The sequence below is a fragment of the Strix aluco genome, chromosome 4 (genome assembly GCF_031877795.1).
Source record: "Strix aluco isolate bStrAlu1 chromosome 4, bStrAlu1.hap1, whole genome shotgun sequence".
Taxonomy (NCBI): Eukaryota; Metazoa; Chordata; class Aves; order Strigiformes; family Strigidae; genus Strix; species Strix aluco.
In genome coordinates this window covers 83,756,953-83,777,699 of record NC_133934.1, presented here as the reverse complement: position 1 = coordinate 83,777,699, position 20,747 = coordinate 83,756,953, and the positions used below count along the sequence as shown (strand labels likewise).

Genomic DNA, 20,747 nt, shown 5'->3' with positions numbered 1-20,747 from the left:
ATGTTTTCTGAAATCACCACACCTAGAAAAATACAAATGTTTTCTGAAGCAATCCTAATGATAACCTTGGTAGGTACCACAACTCAGTTGTCCAGATAAAATGTGAAAAAATTGACAACATGAGGTTTTGCTTCACAAAACCCAAAAATAACTTCAATACACTGCAGTATATTGGTAAAAGTCTCTTGGAAGAACCAACATAAACCCAGCTGAATGTTCAAGTTATAAAAAAATTTACCAGATTCCCTCAGAAGAAAATGCTACATAATAAACACAAACAAAAATGCAGTTAAAGTTAATGGGCATTTCAAAATACTCTGCAGTTAAAGTTTAGATGAAAAAATAAAAGTTAACCATACGTGTACCCAAAATTGCTTTATTTTCTTACACACAGGGTTTTTTTTTTTTCCTTTCAAGTTTATGAAGCCTTGGCTAGTAGAAAGTTGGTAGAAATTTTTAAAGAAAACCAAGAGTATACATTTTTGCTGCATTTAATTTTTTCTTAGTTTTCAGTTTTCTAATACTCGTGGGTTTTTTTCTCTTTTTTCTTCCTATCGCTTTCTCTTTCTCAAAAAGATAGAACAATGATAATATAAACCACATTAAACTGCAGTAACTGAAAATAATACCGCAGTTTTAAATTCCTGCTAGTATGGAGTTATTAAACAGAAAATGGAAAGCTGGGCAAAAAGGTGAATTACTGTATCTTCTTACTGATTCTCTCATTCAATCTTTTTTTCAGATTATTGAAATATTTTAATGTATAAAAAATAAGGATATGTGAAGACTACCAATCACACACAGCATCTTGCGCATGAAGTGTCTTACATATGTAAATGTATGCAAACCCAAGGCTCAAATTTCACAGGCAGTCTCTGCAGACAGAGCAATGAACTACGTAATTTGCAAGGTGAAATCTATTTTATTTCCCTTTGATATCCCAAGGGAAGCTGCTTCTCATTGTTGTGGGAGACCAGTGCTGGTAAGTCTCCGCAGTGTTTTATCTGGGAGCCGAGGCAGGAAAGGATTGCAGTCCTACATGGCATAGACCTCTCAATGCTTTTTTGTAGCATGTATGGCACATCCTGTGGCAGAAGAGGGATCTTCTCTGATCACACAGCCGAAGAGGGAGGGATGCCTGGTCATTAGGTCACATCAGAGGGGCAAGGACTAACCTGCCAACAAAAGCAGGATGGGGTGGGTGGGGGTCCCCTCAAGTCACACCATATAAAACATTTCCCTTCTCCAGGCTTCAGCACAGAGCAGGAGTGAAACCACAAGGCTCTGCACTACCCTGGTTGCAACGCAGCATCCCAGGCTGCATTTCTTACCAGCATGGTAAGAAACCATGCTGAGCACCAGTGTGGGACTGGGGGGTCTCACCGCAAACCCCCCCATTCCCCCTGGTGCTGCTGTGGGGACAGACGCGACTAAGGAACAGCAGCACGAGGTGGGAGTCAAACGAAAATGTCTCGTGCGGAAGCAAGAGACTCGACAAATCTGATCACAGCGTATGCTGGAAGAAGCTTCACAATCCGTGAAGTCATTCTGGTCCATAATTAACTGAAAATTAATTACAGAATCTTCTGAAGAGCATAAACCAAAAATGGGCCAGTATACCTTCAATAGTGCAGTTGCTCACTCTGAATCTCTTCCAACAATTAAGTCTAACATATGTCAGTGGAGTTAAAAAAGAAACAAAACAAAAAACCAAAACAACAAACAAACTATAGTTCCCAAAAAAGTTTTGGAGCCCTACTTGCCGAAGAGGTATATCTGCCTGCAGTGCACACACATACTTTCTAGAAATGAGGAGGATGAATTAACATGGTATTTGGCAACTTCAGCTTTGCAGAAATTACAGGTTGCAGACGCTTCTTATAAAATCAAAACAAAAACTGAGAAAAGAACACAATTAGGTAAATTATTTGCTGACTTGATGAATAATTTTCTAAAGATTATTAGAGGATTTAAGAGCTTGGAAAATGCTCCGATTCTTCAACAAACAAAACAAACAAAAGGAGGAGGTAAACAATAAAACTGCCAAATTAATTCGGTTGAACATTCATGAAAAGGTGTATTTTGTATCACTGATCACATATATTTCTTAAAACGTGCTTAAAGCATGGCATGCTGCCACATATCAAAATACTATTTTTTTAAGAAAAAAGTTAGCATGCTGGAAAGTAGAAGATACGCCATCAAAACAAACCTGTAACACTCTGACACAGTAAACAAAAGAAAGAACATTTAAAAATATTGAGAAAGAACATAACCAAAAGAAAAAAAACAACCCAAAGAAAAAAAGATCAGTAGATTAATCAGAGATTGAGCAAAAATGTGCTGTGGGAAACATGAAAAGTCTCTTTCTGATTTCCAGTTTTCCACTACAGAGATTACTATCTTAACAGTAGGAAGACAAACACAGACTTTCCAGTTTCAAAATTTGCTTTATAAACCGAGTTATACTGCAGTAACCGAGAGGAGCTCGGTGGCTGCTGGGGGTCTTTCACTCCCATCTGTAGGCGGGGAGAGCTGCAAGGGAGAGTCAAGTTCTTTCCAGCCCATGGGAGACAGGACTTTGTTCCCCAAGGCAACATTTCTTCTAGATCAACTGGAGGGCTTTCTTTTTTTCATCTTAAATGAGGGGATAAAACATTATGATTATGTACAAGTGGAAAAGAAATGTCCATGGCTTCAGCAACTTTCACACATTCCAGCCCTAAGCTATGCTTATGACCCTTTCAAATATCATCTTACTCTATTTCTCACAAATCAAATACACAGACATCTCTGATACAGTTTGTTTTTTGTGTTTACCTTTGCTTCCATTTGGAGGGTGAGAGCTTAAATTAGATCTAATGCACAAAGAGCACTGCACTGTGCAGTGTGACTCAGCTACGTAGAGTACTATGCTGCAAGCAGGACTTAAAACTAAATTGTGTTTATACATTCATTTTCCTCCAGCTCCTTACTGTTCACACTGCCTAACAAAATACTTGCACATTTTGACTCTAAGTCCAAATTAGAAAGAGGTAAGAGTCCGCTTCTATTCAAGTAATGCATATTCTTCCAAAATTAGGCTGACCACATGAAACTATAAGCTATGATGTATCTTCATAACTGTATGCATATACTCAGTCTATTCAAGCTAATTATGAAAAAATATTATTTAATACCAAACCTTAGAAATTTATATGAAGAGAAAATTACTGTGTTCAAATACGCATTAATCTCTCTTCTTGACATTTCCACCTCCTTTATCGTGATGATCTGCACCGTATCAGAAACCCCCTGCAATGGCACAGAGAGTTCCCAGAATTAAGTCTCAGCTGTTGCTCCTTCGTAGATGCCCAATGCAAAGCTCACCACCGGGGAAGAAGGATGGCCTAAGCAGCAAATGGCCTTAAACTACCAACATTTCCTGGCAGACCTGGGCTGGCTCAGAGGCTGAAAGGTCCATTCGCACAATTTGGCAGCCCTTGGGGCCCTCTAGACAGTAACACTGTCTCTGGGCTGCAAGCACTTTACCTCTCTCTGGTAGTCCTTCCCTCTGCCTGCAACCTGGCCTTTCTCTCCCAGACCATGCAGAAGGCACCATATTGTTGACATCCAGAGCCACTTCCCCACTATTTCATTCACAGCAGTGATGGAAGGACCCTTTTATGCCATTTTAGCTCCTTTATATGGCATAAAGGGATCAAGTCAGGAATAAGAATTTCACCTTAGCTTCTCTATGTGAAGAAAATCACCAAAACAGCTACACTGCAAAGCTCAACATGCCAGCTGTACACTGCAGAGGCAGACCTGGCCTTCTAGGTCATTAAATGCAGATCTCTAACTACAATTTACAACAGACTACCAAGCTCCAATACAAGGGAAGATTTTTCAATGCATTCCTCATTTACAGCATTCCAGCCAATATTTAAAAAAAACCCAACCCCCTTGAACAAAGTTTACCCCCTCCATTGATTTTTGCAGATGACTGTATGAACACGTCCTTTGAAACACACCAGGAAATCGCAGTGATGAACTCATGACATCGCAGACAAAGCGTCATGTGTTGCTGTTTCAAAAAGGTTATTGAGTCGGATGGTGGCCCTGTATTTTGCTAGAGCACTTAAGCTCACACGCTGGCCTAGGAAGGCAGGCTTACAGGAGCTCTGCTGGTGCTGCGCAGGGCACGGCAACGGAGGATGCCCTGCAGCAGCTGCTGGCGGGCTGCAGCAAAATTTCCAGCACTCCAGGGAGCCCGCCTTCCTGCTCTGCACACATTTTCAGCACCTTTTTTTGGGAAGAAGGAGCTATCACCGTGGAGTTCCCGTTTCAAAGAAAAGTGCCATTCTGCTTCCCTTGCTAGATTCAGTAGCGCAGATCAAAACCAAGGGAAAGCCATCAGCCCTCAGCATGCTGCAATCCAGCCCCGTTTTCCTTTGGGAAGCAGAAACAAGGGGCCTAGGGGACAACGCAGCACCTCAAAATTGGGAAAGGGGTTGAAAGAGGTCTTAACAGGGCTATCCTCCCCCAAAAAAGTAAGGAGCGGCTTGCTTGAGTATTTCTGCCCGGAGACAAGACAGAAAAAGAAGTCTGGGTGATAGAAAAAGGTACCAGGCAGCAGGCAGGAATCAGGATTTTGCATATAACCTATGAAAGACAAGCAGCTAAATCTATCTGTAGAACTAAACTAAGCTACCAGGAGAACAGGTCCAGGAGGATAAAAAGGAAATTGCGAGATAGGAAATAATTTGGAGGAATTAATGTGACCACGTTATAATTTTCTGGAACAGTGAAAACACTCTAACGAAAGGGTCACTCTGTGCATCAGGGAAAGGACCTGCAGCAGTATCCACCCCCTCTTCACAGGCAAGATAATAAACCTAAAAGTGGGAAAAAGTGATTTGCAATACAATTTGCTCAGGTGATGACTTGAAACAAGATGCCCACTGAAGCACAGCCAGAATTGTGTAGGCATTGCAATTGAAGAACTAAAACAATGGAAAAAACTATTATAAGTTTTGCTATCATACTGTTTTCAAAATATTTTTGATAATTACTAAGAAAAGGGTTTGCCTTTTTGTTGTCAGTATACGAACGATAGAGTAACATCATCAAAATTATTGTATATCCAAACAGTTGCAGAAATAAATCAATATAAGTGTTGAATAAGCAACAAAAAAATGTTGAGAGGTTTCAGTATGTGTGAATTTGCTTTCATGATGGTGTAAAGGTTTTTCTGTATTCGAGAGAATGCTCATCACTAAAATAAAGCATGCAATACTTGAAAGCTTAACACTTTTAGCTATATGAGATTCCACTGAAATTACTGTCATCATAAAACACCCACTTTTCTTTTTTCTGAGCCATAAAATACATATCTCCAAAACCTGATTTAGAATGACAATAGAGTTTATTAGCTATTAAGCACTTCTTCGGGATAATTCCACCTTAAACTTTTGAGATTATGCAGCTGCCAGAACTATAAAAAGGCTGCACATTTCCACTGGTTTTGCCTAATCAAATTAAGAGACCAAACTATTAATATTCTGCTTACCTCCTAAATTCATTCCAGCTTGCAGACATTTCTGTAATCGACAGGCTGGGCAGTTCTTCCTCCGAATCTTATCAATTATGCAGTCATTCCTTCCTGCACACAGGTAGTTGTGCTGTCCTGAATGAACCAAAACCAAAAGGCATTATTAGAGGATGTATTTACCTAATTCCAATTTGTTCTTTGTTGTTTTGCAGTCATTTTGAGCTTCTTATTAATGCAGACATTCTCAATCCCATTCTTTAGCCTTCCCAATAATCTTGGTGACTTGTCACAGGCCTTACTATGAGCATCTCTTCTGTTTAATTTGAGAAAGAGGTTTGCTGTGTCACTCACAAGAGAGATCTCTTTACTTTTTTCTAAGCAGGACTGGAATTTTCGTTTTGTGAAAAACAAACAATTGGTTTGAGCTTTTTCAAATCTTTCAAATCTGTGATACATGCCGTATCACAGAGCAGCCTGACAACTTCGAGTTCTGGTACAAAACTGGGGGCCATTCTCATGCTGAAGAAGTTCACAATCTAAAGCTGAAATGCAAAGTAGAGGTTAACCTTCCCAATATACTTCACTCTCTTCAACCAGTTTATTGAGTGCTTGATTTCTGATTTAATCAGTTACCTCCTATACAGCAGAAGATTTCTGAAGGGTTTAACCGAAACAGGCTTAAATCACCACCTTATTATTTCAGTTCTGGAAAGCCGCACAGAAGCACTCCTGAGGAGACAGCAGATATTTAACACACAACATTTAGCAGAAGGGAAATACATGGCAACCAGGGAAATAGGCTGGCATTTAACAACTTGGAGGCTCAAAAGATGTTTTGCTTCGTGGGAGGAATGTAGGTAGAGCAAACGGATGCAGTGTATCAGACGGAGGGCACTACCACGTGGACTTTTCAAAGTAAGGTGCTTGAATTTGATGTGGAAGAATAAAGGAAGCCACGAGGGCTTGGCACAGCATGACAGGAGAAGCGAGAGGAGAAGATTATTTTAGCTGCCTCAATCCAGAGGTGGCACACAAGGATCTGGGGCGGCCAGAAAAAATGGTTTGCGGCAGATGCGACAAAAAGCAACGCAGAGAGCTTCCAGGGGAAGGATGAAAGGAGAGGACACAGCACACAGAAGTACAACAGACTGCAAGGCAAGCTGCAAGATTTGCCAGCATGCAAAGTTCAAGAAAACAGTCCTGTGTAAAATACAACAGAGTGTTGCAGGCTTACATAGCGGGCGCTGTAAGAACTACTGAGTCTCAGGGACAGGCATTTTATGCGTAAGGTAAGAAACTCATCACTCTGTAAACTAAAGACAAGTTTGTAACAAAGATGTCTGAAATGCAAGGTAAGAGGGAAAAAAAAAAAATCAGATTGCAAATGCAATAACACCAACCATCAACTAAGCAGACTGTTAAGCAGGTCATGAATGAAGCGGGCGAAGTGTGCAGAAACCCAAGAGTTGTACAAATAACGTTAAAGTTGACACCAGTGACCGAAGCGAGCCCCAGCTGTGGGTGGGGAGGGGAAGCCCAGGCAGGGCTCAGAAGCAGAGCTGCACTGAAACTTGCAGGAGGCTGACGCATGCCAGGAGCAGGAGCAAAGATGCAGGCTCGATAAGGGGACAGAGCTGCTGTAGGACAAGAGGTATAAAATATGTTTGCCAAGATACTTTCCACAATACACACATGCTTCCTAGGGGAAAGACAAAGCCATGGGACGCTGGAGACCTGGTTTCTGGTTTGGGCTCTTTCATGAATTTGCCTTAAAACTTCAGATAAGTCCTTTTCTATCTCTGCATCCAACTTCCTTTCACCCTTACCCAATGTTATCTATTTAGACAGTGAACTAAAGTTTGGACTGTTTCTTCAATTTTTTCACTGAGCATCTCACACAAAGAGAACCGATCTTACTTGAGTACTCAAAGTGTTACTGTAATATCACAAAGGTATCATCATTTAGATAATGCTTTAGATGTTTAAACAACAAGCAGATGGGCAAATAAGGGGTTTTATTAAGGGACATTACCTAGCACTGCGACACAGATGAAAACCAATAAAACTTAGGCAAAATAATCCATGAATATGAGCTCATGAAGTTACATCAGGCATAAAATCAAATTGTACAATGTAGTGAGGGCACCAGTATCTATCAGTTTGTCTTTAAGTAGGCCTGCTAAACAATAAAAAGATAAAATTCTCAGCTAATCACAAAATGAAAACTTGCTTATCAGACAGTGTTTATTTTATGATGTGATCTATACAAAAAACAGATACAAAAGAGAAAAGTCAACTTAATTCCTATTCATATTTTTGCTCTGTACTGACTTGAGCACATCTCCTAAAGAGATATCACACAGACAGCATGAAAGTAAAATGAAAGTAGAAAACAAAAGTGTTTAAAATAGTGATATACAGTATAAAGATGCTTTACATGCCCTTACAAATACTGGTATACTATCCTTCTGCAGGGAGAGGGAAAAATGGTTATTTTCTGCTAGGAATGCAAGTACGATTGCTCAGTGCTCATACAATGTCCTTTATACATCATAGAGTACTGCAATACCATTTTTAGGCTTCCACAGGCGGGTGCAGGCTATTAATATGACAAGTCAGTTCTAATGCTGCAAAATGAACCCCATTGCAGAATTACCCTGAAGGCAGTTTGCTCTACGAAACTGTACACCTGTTAAGTCAACATTTTTCACTACTGCTTTCAAAAGCTAATGGGTTTCATAAAAAGAGGTTAACGTTTATGTACTCCAGGATAATTACTTGGGTCACATTCTTAAATATTGCGGAAATCCTTGTTTAATTCAATCACTGTCACACTGTGACTTCATAAGAAATATTCCCACAACAGCAGAATACTTCTGTAAGTCACCCTTCAAAGTGATTTAGGTAGCCTGCAATTACTACTTTCTGGACTACCTACTCTAGAGCAAATAATTTCAGAAAACTTATGAAAGGTTCATCAATTTTGGAATCATGCATCTCTGAATATTAACGTATGGCGCAAAATCTGTAAGTAGTTTTTCTAGTAAGCAAGGCAGAAGTCTTTCCAAAAAGCAGATGTCTTCTTGTAATTTTTTTTAATTTCTAAAAAAAGTTAAATAACCACAGTCATCTTAAAGCTCACATTAATGGAAGTAACTTAAAACCCTTAAAAACCAGAACGGAACAGCATTCAGGCAACCCCCCTATGTAGAGTACAACTATGAAATAATAATGAACAGTTTTTCAGTTAAAAAGTTTATCATCTATGATAAAAAAAAACGGCTTCAGATTTCCATGCAATCAAATACGGTACGTTTCAAATAAAACCAATTTTGTAAAATAAGTTAGTAAAGCAAAGACACTCCTAATGAATCTTCCATTGTGTAGCATGAGCCTCACTCTTGCTCCTCAACTTCAGAATCAAACCAAAAACCTGCACATCTGAAATTGATGCAGCGCTCTCAAGACCTTCAGGGTTCTTCAGGATCTCAACGAGGTGATGGAGACAGTCCTGCAAGGAGGCTGATGTTTTTGTGGTGCTAGATCTCCAAATCTTTCAAGACACATATCTGCTTCTGTAGTTTGTGCTTAGCTTAATCCAGTTGTTCTTTTTATCCAGTTTAATCACCCAGAAGTGGGCTGGAAGGTGACAGAGTAGATAGCAAATTCTCACCTCCCATGTGCTAAATGCATTAAGATGAAAGTACTTTTTACATATGTCACCATTAAGTGCACTTATTCCTGTTCCATCTAAAATACAGAGTTACAAAAGATGCCAGGAGAATTTCCTGTTCCAAATAATTAATGGGTACTACACAGTTACACACTAAGAAGAAATAGAGATCTGTCCTATTCATAGCAGAGCTAGAGGAATATTTGAGTTTGCACTTGCCAGGTTATTGTGTCACTACATACCACAGAATGACACATCCAGATGTACATACAAAAATACTTTAATGCTTCCAACTCTCTCACCTGCAAAGACTCTTTAATTCCCTGCTTTTATAGGCTTTCAAAAGAAAACAACATTCAAGTATTCATGAAATCCAGTCTTCCCTCTTACTACATTTTCTTGAACAAGCAAAATTCAGCAGTAAAGGAGGGGAGAAAAAAAGTTGTTCTTATTCGGCCTATGAATTATTGCCAAAATATGGCTGCAGCAGAAGTTGTGCCTTTCCCCATTTTAAAACTCCATCACAATGATTGAGCCACTGGTACCAAAAACTGACTTACTAAGATGAGCTCCTGTACATGTGCAGAGCGCTGCTGCACTCTTCGAGGGGCCATGAAACTCCCAGACATGTTAAGGCTGCAATAGGAATGGGGTATTGATATTTCTTGCCAGTAATATTTCTGTTACTGCCTAAGGCAAAATTAGAAAATTACAGAAATTTCTGAAATATTCCACACGTTTTATCTTCTTTCTAAAAATCCCCCCCCCCCCCCCCCCCCAGTTTTTTGAAGTCTAAGTCAGGAACTACAAAATCATTAATGAGTCTTCTACATTTCTGCTCTCTTGTTAAAATAGCAACTACTATGATCAAATGTTAAATTTTGTAAGAAAAAAAAAAAAAGCGTAGTGCTGGAAGTGGATCCAAAGACTGTTTAATTCAAGCCCACTCATGGAAGCATGATAAGACTAGCTTAACAGTTCAGGCAGGGTTGGGTTTTTTTTCTTTTCTCTAAATTTGTCTTAAAACCTTCTGAGGAAAGGTATTCTGCAACTTCCCTACAAGCCATGTGATTAAGCTAGTGATTAGCTAGCCTTGAAGCTGTTTTTTCCCTTTGCATTTAACCCAAACAGGAATATTCTGCAACTCAAAGAGATGTTAGCACTCTCCATAAGACACACAGAGTAATAGATCGCCACCTTCTTACAACAATTTCATGCCTACCGAAAGATTTATATTCGCCATTTCTTTGCTAGACTAAACAAATCCAGTTCTCTCAATCTTTCCTCACAGGTCATGTTTCCTACATCTGTCATCATTCCTCTTACTCTCTGCCAGCTTCTTTCTGCCCCAAACCAGGTGCGTTTTTCTTGCTGAGTTTCACCATCAGTAAGCCCAATAAAATGGTTACTTCCTGCATCTGGCACACAACATCCCTGCTAATGCAATCCCGGACCAGATCTGGCTTTTGGCAATGGCAATTAGGTTGTTGACTCACACTGGCTTGCGTGCCACTAACGCCCAGCTCCTCTCCTGCGGCACCTCTGCCTTCCACGCCTTCTTTCCCTCTGTTACCTAGACAGCCAACTCCCTATTTTCCTCTGCTACAAACCCACTACAACATCCCCCAGGAAAGGTAAGGGAAAAGTCCAAAAGCCACACAGGGTATGACGTCTGAAACCAGAGTGTGCTTTGGGTCCCAAGACAAAGACATGATTGAGGAAGCCTCGTGGAAGGACAGGAAAGTGAGAAAACAAAGCAGAAGTTTGAAAAAGCACCAACTTTTAAAATAGCGTCTCTAAGGACGTCCAAACGCATATAAAATGCCCAAACTCTCCTTCTTCCTCCACAATGAGAATTAATACTTTGACTCATAAAATTGCAGGCAAAGTTGTCTCCTCTCTGCAGGCTTCCAGAACAGCCAAGCCTTCTTCCAGGCTTTGAGGAGAGAGGAGCTGGAAGCCACCTCCAGCCCTGCCTCACAGATCTGCACACTGGAGCTAGGATCCCTCTTGCTGGGCTGGAATAAGAGCTTCCATTTCTCCCTATTTCCCAAGTGGGCAGATTATCTCCATGATAACAATGATATGTGTAAAAGCCTCACAGCTCGGAGCACCTATCGGCATCTACTTGAGCAGGCATGTATAGGTGTTAAACCTATATATTACCTGGGCATCCTTAGTGCAGAGAACTCCTCTAAAGATCCTCCACCTGCTCTTATCAGTATTTACCAGCATAACCACGCATTTTACTGAAGTTACTCCCGATAACACTAGTGAATGAGGGGGAGAAAAAAAATCTGGATTGAATGGCTGTAATTCTACACTAAGTTTCCCTCAATTCCATAGATGTACCAGTCTGTCAGATTGCACGAGCTCAGTGCTTGCAACCCTTCTGATCTGGGCTACAGAACTTCCCTGCTCAAGGCAAAACAGAGAAAACATGCTGCAGAAAATCATCAGGATTTTCTAAGGGAGACCTCTCACCTCAAGAATATCTGGTCAGCAAACAGAACTTAACACCAAGTTTTCCTGCTTTCTGGTATAGCCCTAACGAAGGGCTTCACCTCCTACAGCAAGAAATCACATAATCTGCACATCCTAACCTCTCGTTTGTGCTCACTGACCTATGTGATGTGTTCCTTTCATCCATCTCCGAAACCTTCACAGATTTTGTGAAACTGATATGTTATCTCTGCAATTCATATAAACTCTTTTAATTAATAGAAATAAGCTATTTCTACCTTATAATGGCCAGTATATTAATAAAATTACTGCTGAGACTTGTCACAACAATTTTCCCCATACAGAAAAGGATCTTCTGTTTGACAGGAGTTGTATCACACTATCAAGAAACAAACTGCATATACCTGAGGTTTTTATTTCACCATCTGCAGTAGGTAGGTACTCTCAAATAAATCAGCGTGGTAAGTACGGTGATGAATATTTTTCCAAATCTCAGTTTTCACAGAGCCTCTATTTCTTCCAATTAAAAAAAAGGAAAATGCCTGCTATTCAATGGAAATCAGAACTGCGTTTTCATTTAAAAGGTCCATTTGTTACACAGTTGAGGGCTTTTTTTTTTTTTTTCTTTCTTTCCCCTCCTCGCAGTTGACAACTGCCCAGCAACAGCAGCCTATGTTTGCAGTCACTATTTTAGGCTACATCACATGTCAATTACATAACCTTGTTTTACTGCTCTTGAACTGGTTCGAACAACCTGGGAAACAGATTAGGGCAGTGCCTCCCAGCCGGCCATCCGCATGCAACGGTAGGACCCGTCCCCCCGCTGCAGCTCCAAAGGCTGCAGCCCCGGCCAGTCCATCTCTCCATAACTAGTTACTTATTGCTAGACCCACCTCAGACATTTGATAATTAACTTCCTCAGCTCTGTTTAAACCAGTCTAGTCTGACCACGGTAAACTAATAAACTTGATTCCTCATGCTGAGATTTATGTGTAATGCAGAATAAGCTTATAAATGCCACAGACTAGGTACAGAACTTAGATATGAATATTGCCCCTTCATTTTATATAGGGAACGCTCGGTGGTTTTATTTAGATATTGAATCTCAGGGTGTTCCAAAATTCAGTCTGACTTCAGGGTCTATCTTCTTTCTTACTCCACAGCTTCACTCATCTGACCGTATCATTCCCAGACAATATGCTTTTCGGTTGCAGACAAAGGCCGTATGTGCCAATCGCTCAAGATGACAGTATCAATCTATTAACATCAGTACAGAGTGTGCTTATAACATAGGTATAATCTAAATCCTTCTGTGAGGCAAGAATTTAGAGCTTTCCCTCCTTTATGATGAATTAGAGACTTAATTAAAATTTGTTTTGATTTTCACAAAATATTCACCACATCTGGGATATTTCCTGCTTGCTTCTCATTCGCAATTACCTTCTGCTACTTCTAGATCCCAAGATATCTTTCAGTTTCTTTACCCTTTTATATTACTGGATTAATTTATCTACCGTTTTTATATTTTTGTAGGTCTCCTTACTTTCTACTCTCTTCTTTTTTTTCCTTCAATAAAACTTGTTTTCTAACCTTCTCCTTTACCTGCTTTCATCTTCAGCCTTTTATCCCTCTCCTGTTCCACAACTCTTTCCCCAGTCTTCTCACTTACCTTCTAAAAATGTATTATTTCCTCCGTTCAGCCAGTAACTGGTGATTTCACAGGGCACATTTACACTGCAGTCAAAGGTATGAATACAGCTCATTTCATATACCCAAGAAAAGTATATTAAAACTGCCCGGGACATGGATAAAAACATAGTCTCAGCAGCACCATTTTCTGCACGGTCTATAAAACCCAGCTAGAGTGCTTTTAAAAACACAGGTGCATCGGTGCTCAAATAGTGAGGATAGTCTATGAACTTCTGTGACACAGTATTTTTCTAAATTTTCTGTGTACTTAAGACCTTGTGTTTAACCGCTGTTTAATTATAATTAAACAGTGTTGATAAAAATATGCTCAAATCCAGCGTGTTGGCCTGTGAGCACCCTGTATAATCTGAAATACCCTACCGATTCTTACTCAGTATCCCAGAGAAAAAGCTGCAGCTTGTTCTTAGGTGGCGATTACCTCGTGAACAATGACTTACTGTGCTACGCATTAACCACCACATTTGTGTCCTCCAGAAAGCTGAAGTCTGAAAGCACAGATGAACTACCAAGTGCTTCTTCCAGTGAGCTGATTCCCCTTTTTTCTGGAAGCGGAGGAGGGAGGGCTGTGTCCCCTGATGCTTTGTATGTGAAGGTTTTCAAATTGCCATACCGTTATGCATTCCCTACACACATCTAAGAGCACAGACTCCAATGCTCTGCAATTTCAACATGGAGACTGTCTCCTGCTCCTTCACCTTCTGGGGAAACTTGCTTTCACACTGGGCTGAGACCAGGTTAACAAAAACAATTGGTATGGTCTGGTGATCCTGGCAAAGGAGACGAGAAGTTATAAAAATGGTTCTCACTCACTATTTTAAGCAGACTGAAAGGGCACCGATGAGAGGGATCAAGGAGAGAGAGGAAATTTGGCAAGGGAGCATGGGATGTAGCCCAAAAGAGACTACTATTTTCTGCAGGAGAAACCATCCAGCAGGGATGAAGCCTGTTAACAACAGTGAGACAAGTGAGCAAGAAAATATACGCAGAGATCTCATATTTGAGGTATATATGTGCATTTTTTTCTGCCATGCTCAAAATATCTGCCGAATTTTGAAAGCCTCTCCAAACCCGTCCCTGGTGCTCCAGCTGTCCTGTTATCCAGAGGGACTGAGCCACTGACACAAGATATGCCCCAAACCATACTGAAACCATCCCCAGGGCTCCCACTGCCATCTCCACAGAAGAGGCAGAGTTTGTACCAAGCAGCCACATCAACAGTCAGTCACGGAGGACAGCTGGGGCCTCCTGAAATCCAGAGGAGATAAGAAAGCTTTCGGTTCAGCATGCTGGAAGTCTAAACATGGCCACATGACCGGCTATGCGGTAATTCCCTTTTCATGTGGTCAAAGAAATGCTGAACGATACTAGATAGCACAGAAGAGGAATAGAAAAAGTATCTGATCTTTGCAAAGAATTTCCGATTCAGTGAAATCACACAGCACTGGAAATGTGTTTAGAAGGAAAACCAAGGAAAAATATCTACAAACACCTAAATAATCCTGTTACCAAGCTAAATAATTTTGTTTCTGTTTTGAAATTAGTTCTCAGTTCAGTTGCTTTTGATTTTAGATTATAATGGATATAGTAATACAAAGAGTGAGAATTAGCGCTTTAGAGGATGTTGTTTTGACAAAATCACACATCTAATATTTTAGAGCATTTTCTTTCACAGCAATTTTCCAATTTTTTTTTACTTAATTTTTAAGGTTAAATTTTAACCGAAGACTAATTTTGAAGTCTCTAGATGCTTTTATCTGCATAGTAGAACACACGATAGATTTATAAGAGATCATGTTGCATGCATGATGCCTACTTCTGCTTTCCCATGCTAAAAATCTGATAAGGCATTCTTGACATACTACAAATTTGAATGTGCTTTAGTGGAAAATTTCAATGTACAAGAAATGGTCTGGAAGGACTGGAAAGGCTTTTTAAATAAGCATCATGCAAAAATCTTAAACTGCAACTGAAATGCCCTTCCATTTTTGCTGATAAAAGTGGTCAACCACTCTGTAACATTTACATACGTGATGCAGTATCCAACTCTACAATTAGCTCACTGTTGTAACTGGATTTCGGGAAGTACACAGTGTGAAATAAGGTTTGTGTGAAATACCAAGTTCATTTAAGGGAATGTTTAGGGGAGTGTGGGGTGTGTATTCTGGAATACGGAGCACTAATTGGTAATGTAAGGACTTGTAGCTGACTGTATGGCTCCCTCAGTGAATACTGAAAATATTCACCTCCATAAAAATATTCATATTTGTAAGTGTATATGGGGCTGAAGCCTGTTACACTCTATTCACTGTTTCAAACTGCTTACTCTGCCTTACTATTCTATTGATACATTCAAGCAGGTGTTAAACTGACTTTGTAGGAATCAAATGGAACAGGCAAACTAAGAGAGAACTTCTATTCTCATAGGACAGGCAGAAAAATCAAGGTATACAGCATTAATTCTGTGCTTTGCAACCCATTTTATAATTTGCAATTCTAGGCCAACTCCTTCAATGAGATGCATGCTATTTATATAAGATATTACTAGAAAAATAAGCAGTTTGTTTCACAAAGTAAAACTTTCCCCAACTCTTGATCTCAGTGAAAATGTTAACTTTTTTTTTTTTAAAAAGTAGTTACCCCTTGGTTTTTGAAAACATTTTGAAGTTCAAGTCTTCTATGTTCTTGCATTTAGCATGCTCAGCAGATCATAAATTTTATTCTGTGTGAATGACACATTATCTTCAAAGCATATTTTTCTCTTGCATTTTTCATGTACAGTTTACTACAGCTCAGACTGGAAATATGCTAAATTCATAATAATGAATATTATTATGCATAATAGCAACAATTTAAAATATAGTCAGCACATACGTTGACAAATCTTTTCCTCTGGAACCCTGGTCAGTAATAATTTTCTTTTAAAGGCTGTAAGCAGTGCCATCACAACAGAGCTTTTTAGCAGAATCTCTTGAGATCCCAAACACAGGAATGTTGACCAAAGTAGTATTACATGCTCACCAAAGTGAACTTAAAAGTTTTCTGCATTTGTTTTCTGGCTTTTTAAAAAGGAGTCTGGTTTACCCTATTTATTTTCTTCATTTTTCTTTCCATTTATTTATTTTTATCAGGAACCTCATCTGTTATTCCAGGTAAATCTGAAGAAACAGTCAGAAGAAAGACGATGAGGGGATAGCAGAAGATTTGGCTATTATAATGAAATTTCAGGGTATGTTTACTGTTAAAATACTGTAACATCATAAAACAAGAAGTGTAAATTAAGTAGCAGAAAGTGTATTACACCCATTACAATCGCTATTTTCATCTTTAAAGGGATGAGTGGTTCTTTCTAAGCACCCGCCTGAAGCAAGTGTGGAATTTCCAGGCTGCAGTCACAGGTCCCAGCCCTCTCCACAGCCCAAATTCAGGTCAGGCTTGCCAGGTAGTTCTGTCCTTGTTCGCAAACCCATGAATGGGACAGGGCAACCCTCCCACACCCCTGGAAACATCTACCTCACCCTCTGCTTACTCGTCCGACCTCAAGAGGCTGGGCAAAGTATATCACACAGCAGCAAAACCACAGATGAATCGAAGCTTTGTCTGATTATCCCCAATTTTATTGGAGATCATCTCGCAAGAACACCACCATGCCCCCCTTCAGCCAGGCATGCTGGACCCGACACCTCTGGCCACGGCACCGGTACCAGGATGACCACAAAGGGAGAGCAAAGCTTGCCTTTCAGCTGCACTGAATGCCTTCGTTACCACACCTTTTCACTAGGAATTGCAATTTGCTTTGCCACAGAAATAAATCCGAGCAGTGACCTTTCACAATGGAATCACCCTAGGTTTTGAACAACTAAAGCCACGGATGACTCGATCTGCATCCGGCATTTTCAACACCTACAAAGTTACCACGGGGAGTTAAAAAAAAAAAGAGACATCTTTTAAAGCATACCAAATTTTTCAGACATGTAATTCATACACCAGAGCAAGATCTTGAAGGGACCAGGCTTTCCCTTCATTATAAGGGAATGAATATTTAGGTAAAAACAAGTATGTCAAAATTTCAGCCCAAGTGACAGTGACTACTGAAAACAAAACTGGAAAAAGACAGAAAACAAAAAAGAAGTAATTAGCCAACAGGAAAACGTAATCTCAACAGCATGCAACATCACCAAGGTATAAATCGAATTATTCCATTCTACTTTCAAAGATCATTCTGCCTAACTGATGCAATTGCTGTTCCAAAATTTGTTTTGCTCAGTGAAAACTAAAGACCAGTTACTATATAATTTATATCCAGAATTTACCCCTGGATTAGGGTAGCTGTCATCGTATGTATCTTTGCCCCTTGCATTCAATTTAAGAAAAACAAAATAAAACACTCCTCAGTCTATTCATATTTAATTTCACAAGGAGCATGTTTCATCACAGATTTTTTTTTACAGTTCTAATTCAATTTTCGTGATCAAAATTCCGGTAGTACTAAGGAGATCGAATTAATTTTAGTTTCCTGCAAGTAGCGATTTAATACAAACTCACACGAACTGAAATGTCATTGCTTACAAGAAGTGTATGAACAGCACAAAAATCCTTTGGTTTAACTTTCATAAAACACAACAATTTTCTCATTAAAGTGACAGAAGTTAGCCATTGCCAAAGCCCAACCTCTTCAGCAAAAGTTATCAGATCTCAAGCTTGCAGAAGAGGTCAGTGAAGCAAATGGATGGTTGAGGGTGGTGGTCATTTAGTGTAAAGCCATCGTATGAGCTTAACCTCAGTTTCAAGTGGCTGACAATGTATTTTTGTATTCTGTAAATGGTCGGTTTCACTACTGGCAGCAAAAGCAGTTGTTTTATCTTTGAAAAATGATAGTGACTAAAGACAAATTTTCACTTGTCTGAAATATGTTTTCTAATTAAAAGTGATAAAATTTGAATAAAGAAAATGTAAATTTTAAAAAGGTCACTAGCATCAAAAACCTGATTCGCCTTCTACTTTTGCCAGATTTCAGTGTGATGAAGGGCGCCCCAATTTATGATTATTAGAGAATAATCCAGTCCTATGCTTTTCCTAATACATCCCAGATTTCCTAGCTCTGTTTTGCCATCTTCAGAAGTAACTTTGAAATTGCCAGGCACCAGCATTAAAAGCCTCCCTGAAAAGGTATACTCATGTCTGAAAACACACAAAGAAAAGATCAAAATGAAAATTAAAAGCAGATGCACTTTATGTACTAAAAGGTTTTTCCACTTTGATAAGTGGATTATAATGAAGTGTGGCACCATGTTTCATACAATTTATTAATCCAGTCCCACTTATTTACACTCTGAAGCAGCATAATGATTTCAAAGTTGGAGCACAGCCAAAACTCACATGCAGAAATAATTAAGAAGTTATGTGGAAAGATCGGCCGTTGTCGGGTTTCGGGGGTTTTCCAAAGAGACAGGCTGACTTTTAGTTAACCAGAAGACCAAAGTTAAAGCAGTTGCAACACAAGATGAAGTGCGGCAGTCAACTAATTTTTGAAAGGGAATAGATACTACAAAAAGGTAACTTGAGCCTGACTTGCTCTGCCATTACAGCCCCTCCAAGCCTGGAGAAGCTGGTACAGAAGACCTCTCTATGCTAGTGCTGATGCAACCAGGGAAATTCTGGTTTTTTTTCCTGATGGCACCTACGCCCTGGTCCTGAGTTTACCCATCAGCTAAACAACTCAGAAAAAAAATGGTAAGAGAATAAAACTCAAAATATTGTAGAAGCACAGAAGGCATGAGTTTCAGGAGGACAAAGAAAAGCTGGAAAGCAGAGCATGTCGGTCATGGTTGGGGGAGCGTATGACCAGATGACACCTCCACAAAGGTTCTCTGGCCAATGGAAGAGGCACACCATCATCTCCATGGGCTTCCTTGGGCTGCTCGAAGGACCACACTTTCTCCTGCAGTAGTGTTTTCAGCAAGGCAAAGCTGAAACTAGTCCAAGAGTACAAATCCGCTTATACCTATACAAAGCAAACAGAAGACTCTGCGGGATAGGAATGACAGTGCTTTACCTTTGTTTTACCCAGATTTAGATGTCCACACCAAGTAAAAGGGGAAATCGGGCCATAAGTGTAAAAAATCCACTACCTCTCTGCAGAAAAAAAAAGCGCTGGTCGCAGTTCCCTCCTGGGCACAGCATACTCCTTCTGCCTCTAGGAACGTCCTTACCCCTCGTATTTCCAAGGTAATGGTCCCTGAAGATGTTGAGCCACCCAGCATATCAGGAATACTTACTTTAAAGGGTGAAGTACACAGATATGGAAATACTGTTGGAGATGCACTCCTGCAGGAAATGTATTTTATTTATTCACTGATGCACAATGCCCAGTTCATTTTATCCACTACATTTCTCATCCACTAACCTCTCTCTCCTCCTATTCCTCACCTGAAAAAACTGTTTATACAGTAAGCGAGAAATCTAGAATCCAGTCCATTGTTATTATTTGGCAAGATTTACTTGATGAGAAGACCTTAATAGCACAATTGATGTAAGAATTTCTACAGCAAATTCCTACTGAGGATAAGCCACTGCCAAATGCACACTGGAAAGATATCCTGTAAAGTATCAGAAAGACTGTTTATTTTGATCTTTTCATTGGAAGTAGGAAGAAAGGAGGAGGAATTACCAGCATAAGTGTGGATAGAAAAATAATACAAAAGGGTGTAGAGAAATTTGAAGCAAAGACGGGAAACAAGCAATAAAATTGCAGTTGGAATAATGCTACTGCATGTACCAAGGGAGTAATCTAAAATAAAGAGTTAACAACAAAGCAACATAACAAAGCAAAATTTGGAAAGCATCAACATTGAAAGACACCTAGGAAGAAGAGGATAATCTGGATGTAAGAAGCAATGCGGCAGAGGAGAACTAAGCGCCAGTAACACCTCTGGCTCTGTCTGCAGGAGCATTACACAGCGGAGCAGGTTGGCATGGCAGTGCGCTCTATGCATTTCTTTTGCAGCCACACCTGGAATATTGTATGCAGTTCAGGCACTTCATTACTGGAAGATATAAACAAACTGGAGGAAGTCCAGAGAAGTGGAACGGAAATGATTAGAAGCCGGAGGGAGTGATTTACCAAGAAAATTTAAAGTAGCCCTTTACCCGCCTGTAACTTCTCTGATAATTAGAGACGGGAAATGATAACAGCCTAGTTCAAGTTCCCAGTCACGTGCCTTAAGACCTTTTGCCTTGGGCACTTAAACATGTGCCTAGTTTTAAGTATAAAGAGTACACAAAGATTTTGACCCGATGAAGAGAATAAGATTAATAAGGAAAAAAAATTTAGGCTACATACCGGTGAAATCCTCCCAGGAATGAATTATG

The 20,747-nt window shown here is 39.8% G+C and overlaps 1 protein-coding gene across 3 annotated transcripts in view; it reads right to left on the bottom strand.

Annotated features, from left to right (window-relative positions):
• Positions 1 to 20,747, bottom strand: part of NR3C2 (nuclear receptor subfamily 3 group C member 2) — a 220,759-nt gene that overhangs the window by 57,246 nt on the left and 142,766 nt on the right. For all 3 annotated transcript variants that reach the window (XM_074823833.1, XM_074823834.1, XM_074823832.1), the window contains exon 4: positions 5,552 to 5,668. In XM_074823833.1, coding sequence (XP_074679934.1) covers positions 5,552 to 5,668 — 117 coding nt within the window. The remainder of the gene's footprint in view (positions 1 to 5,551; positions 5,669 to 20,747) is intronic.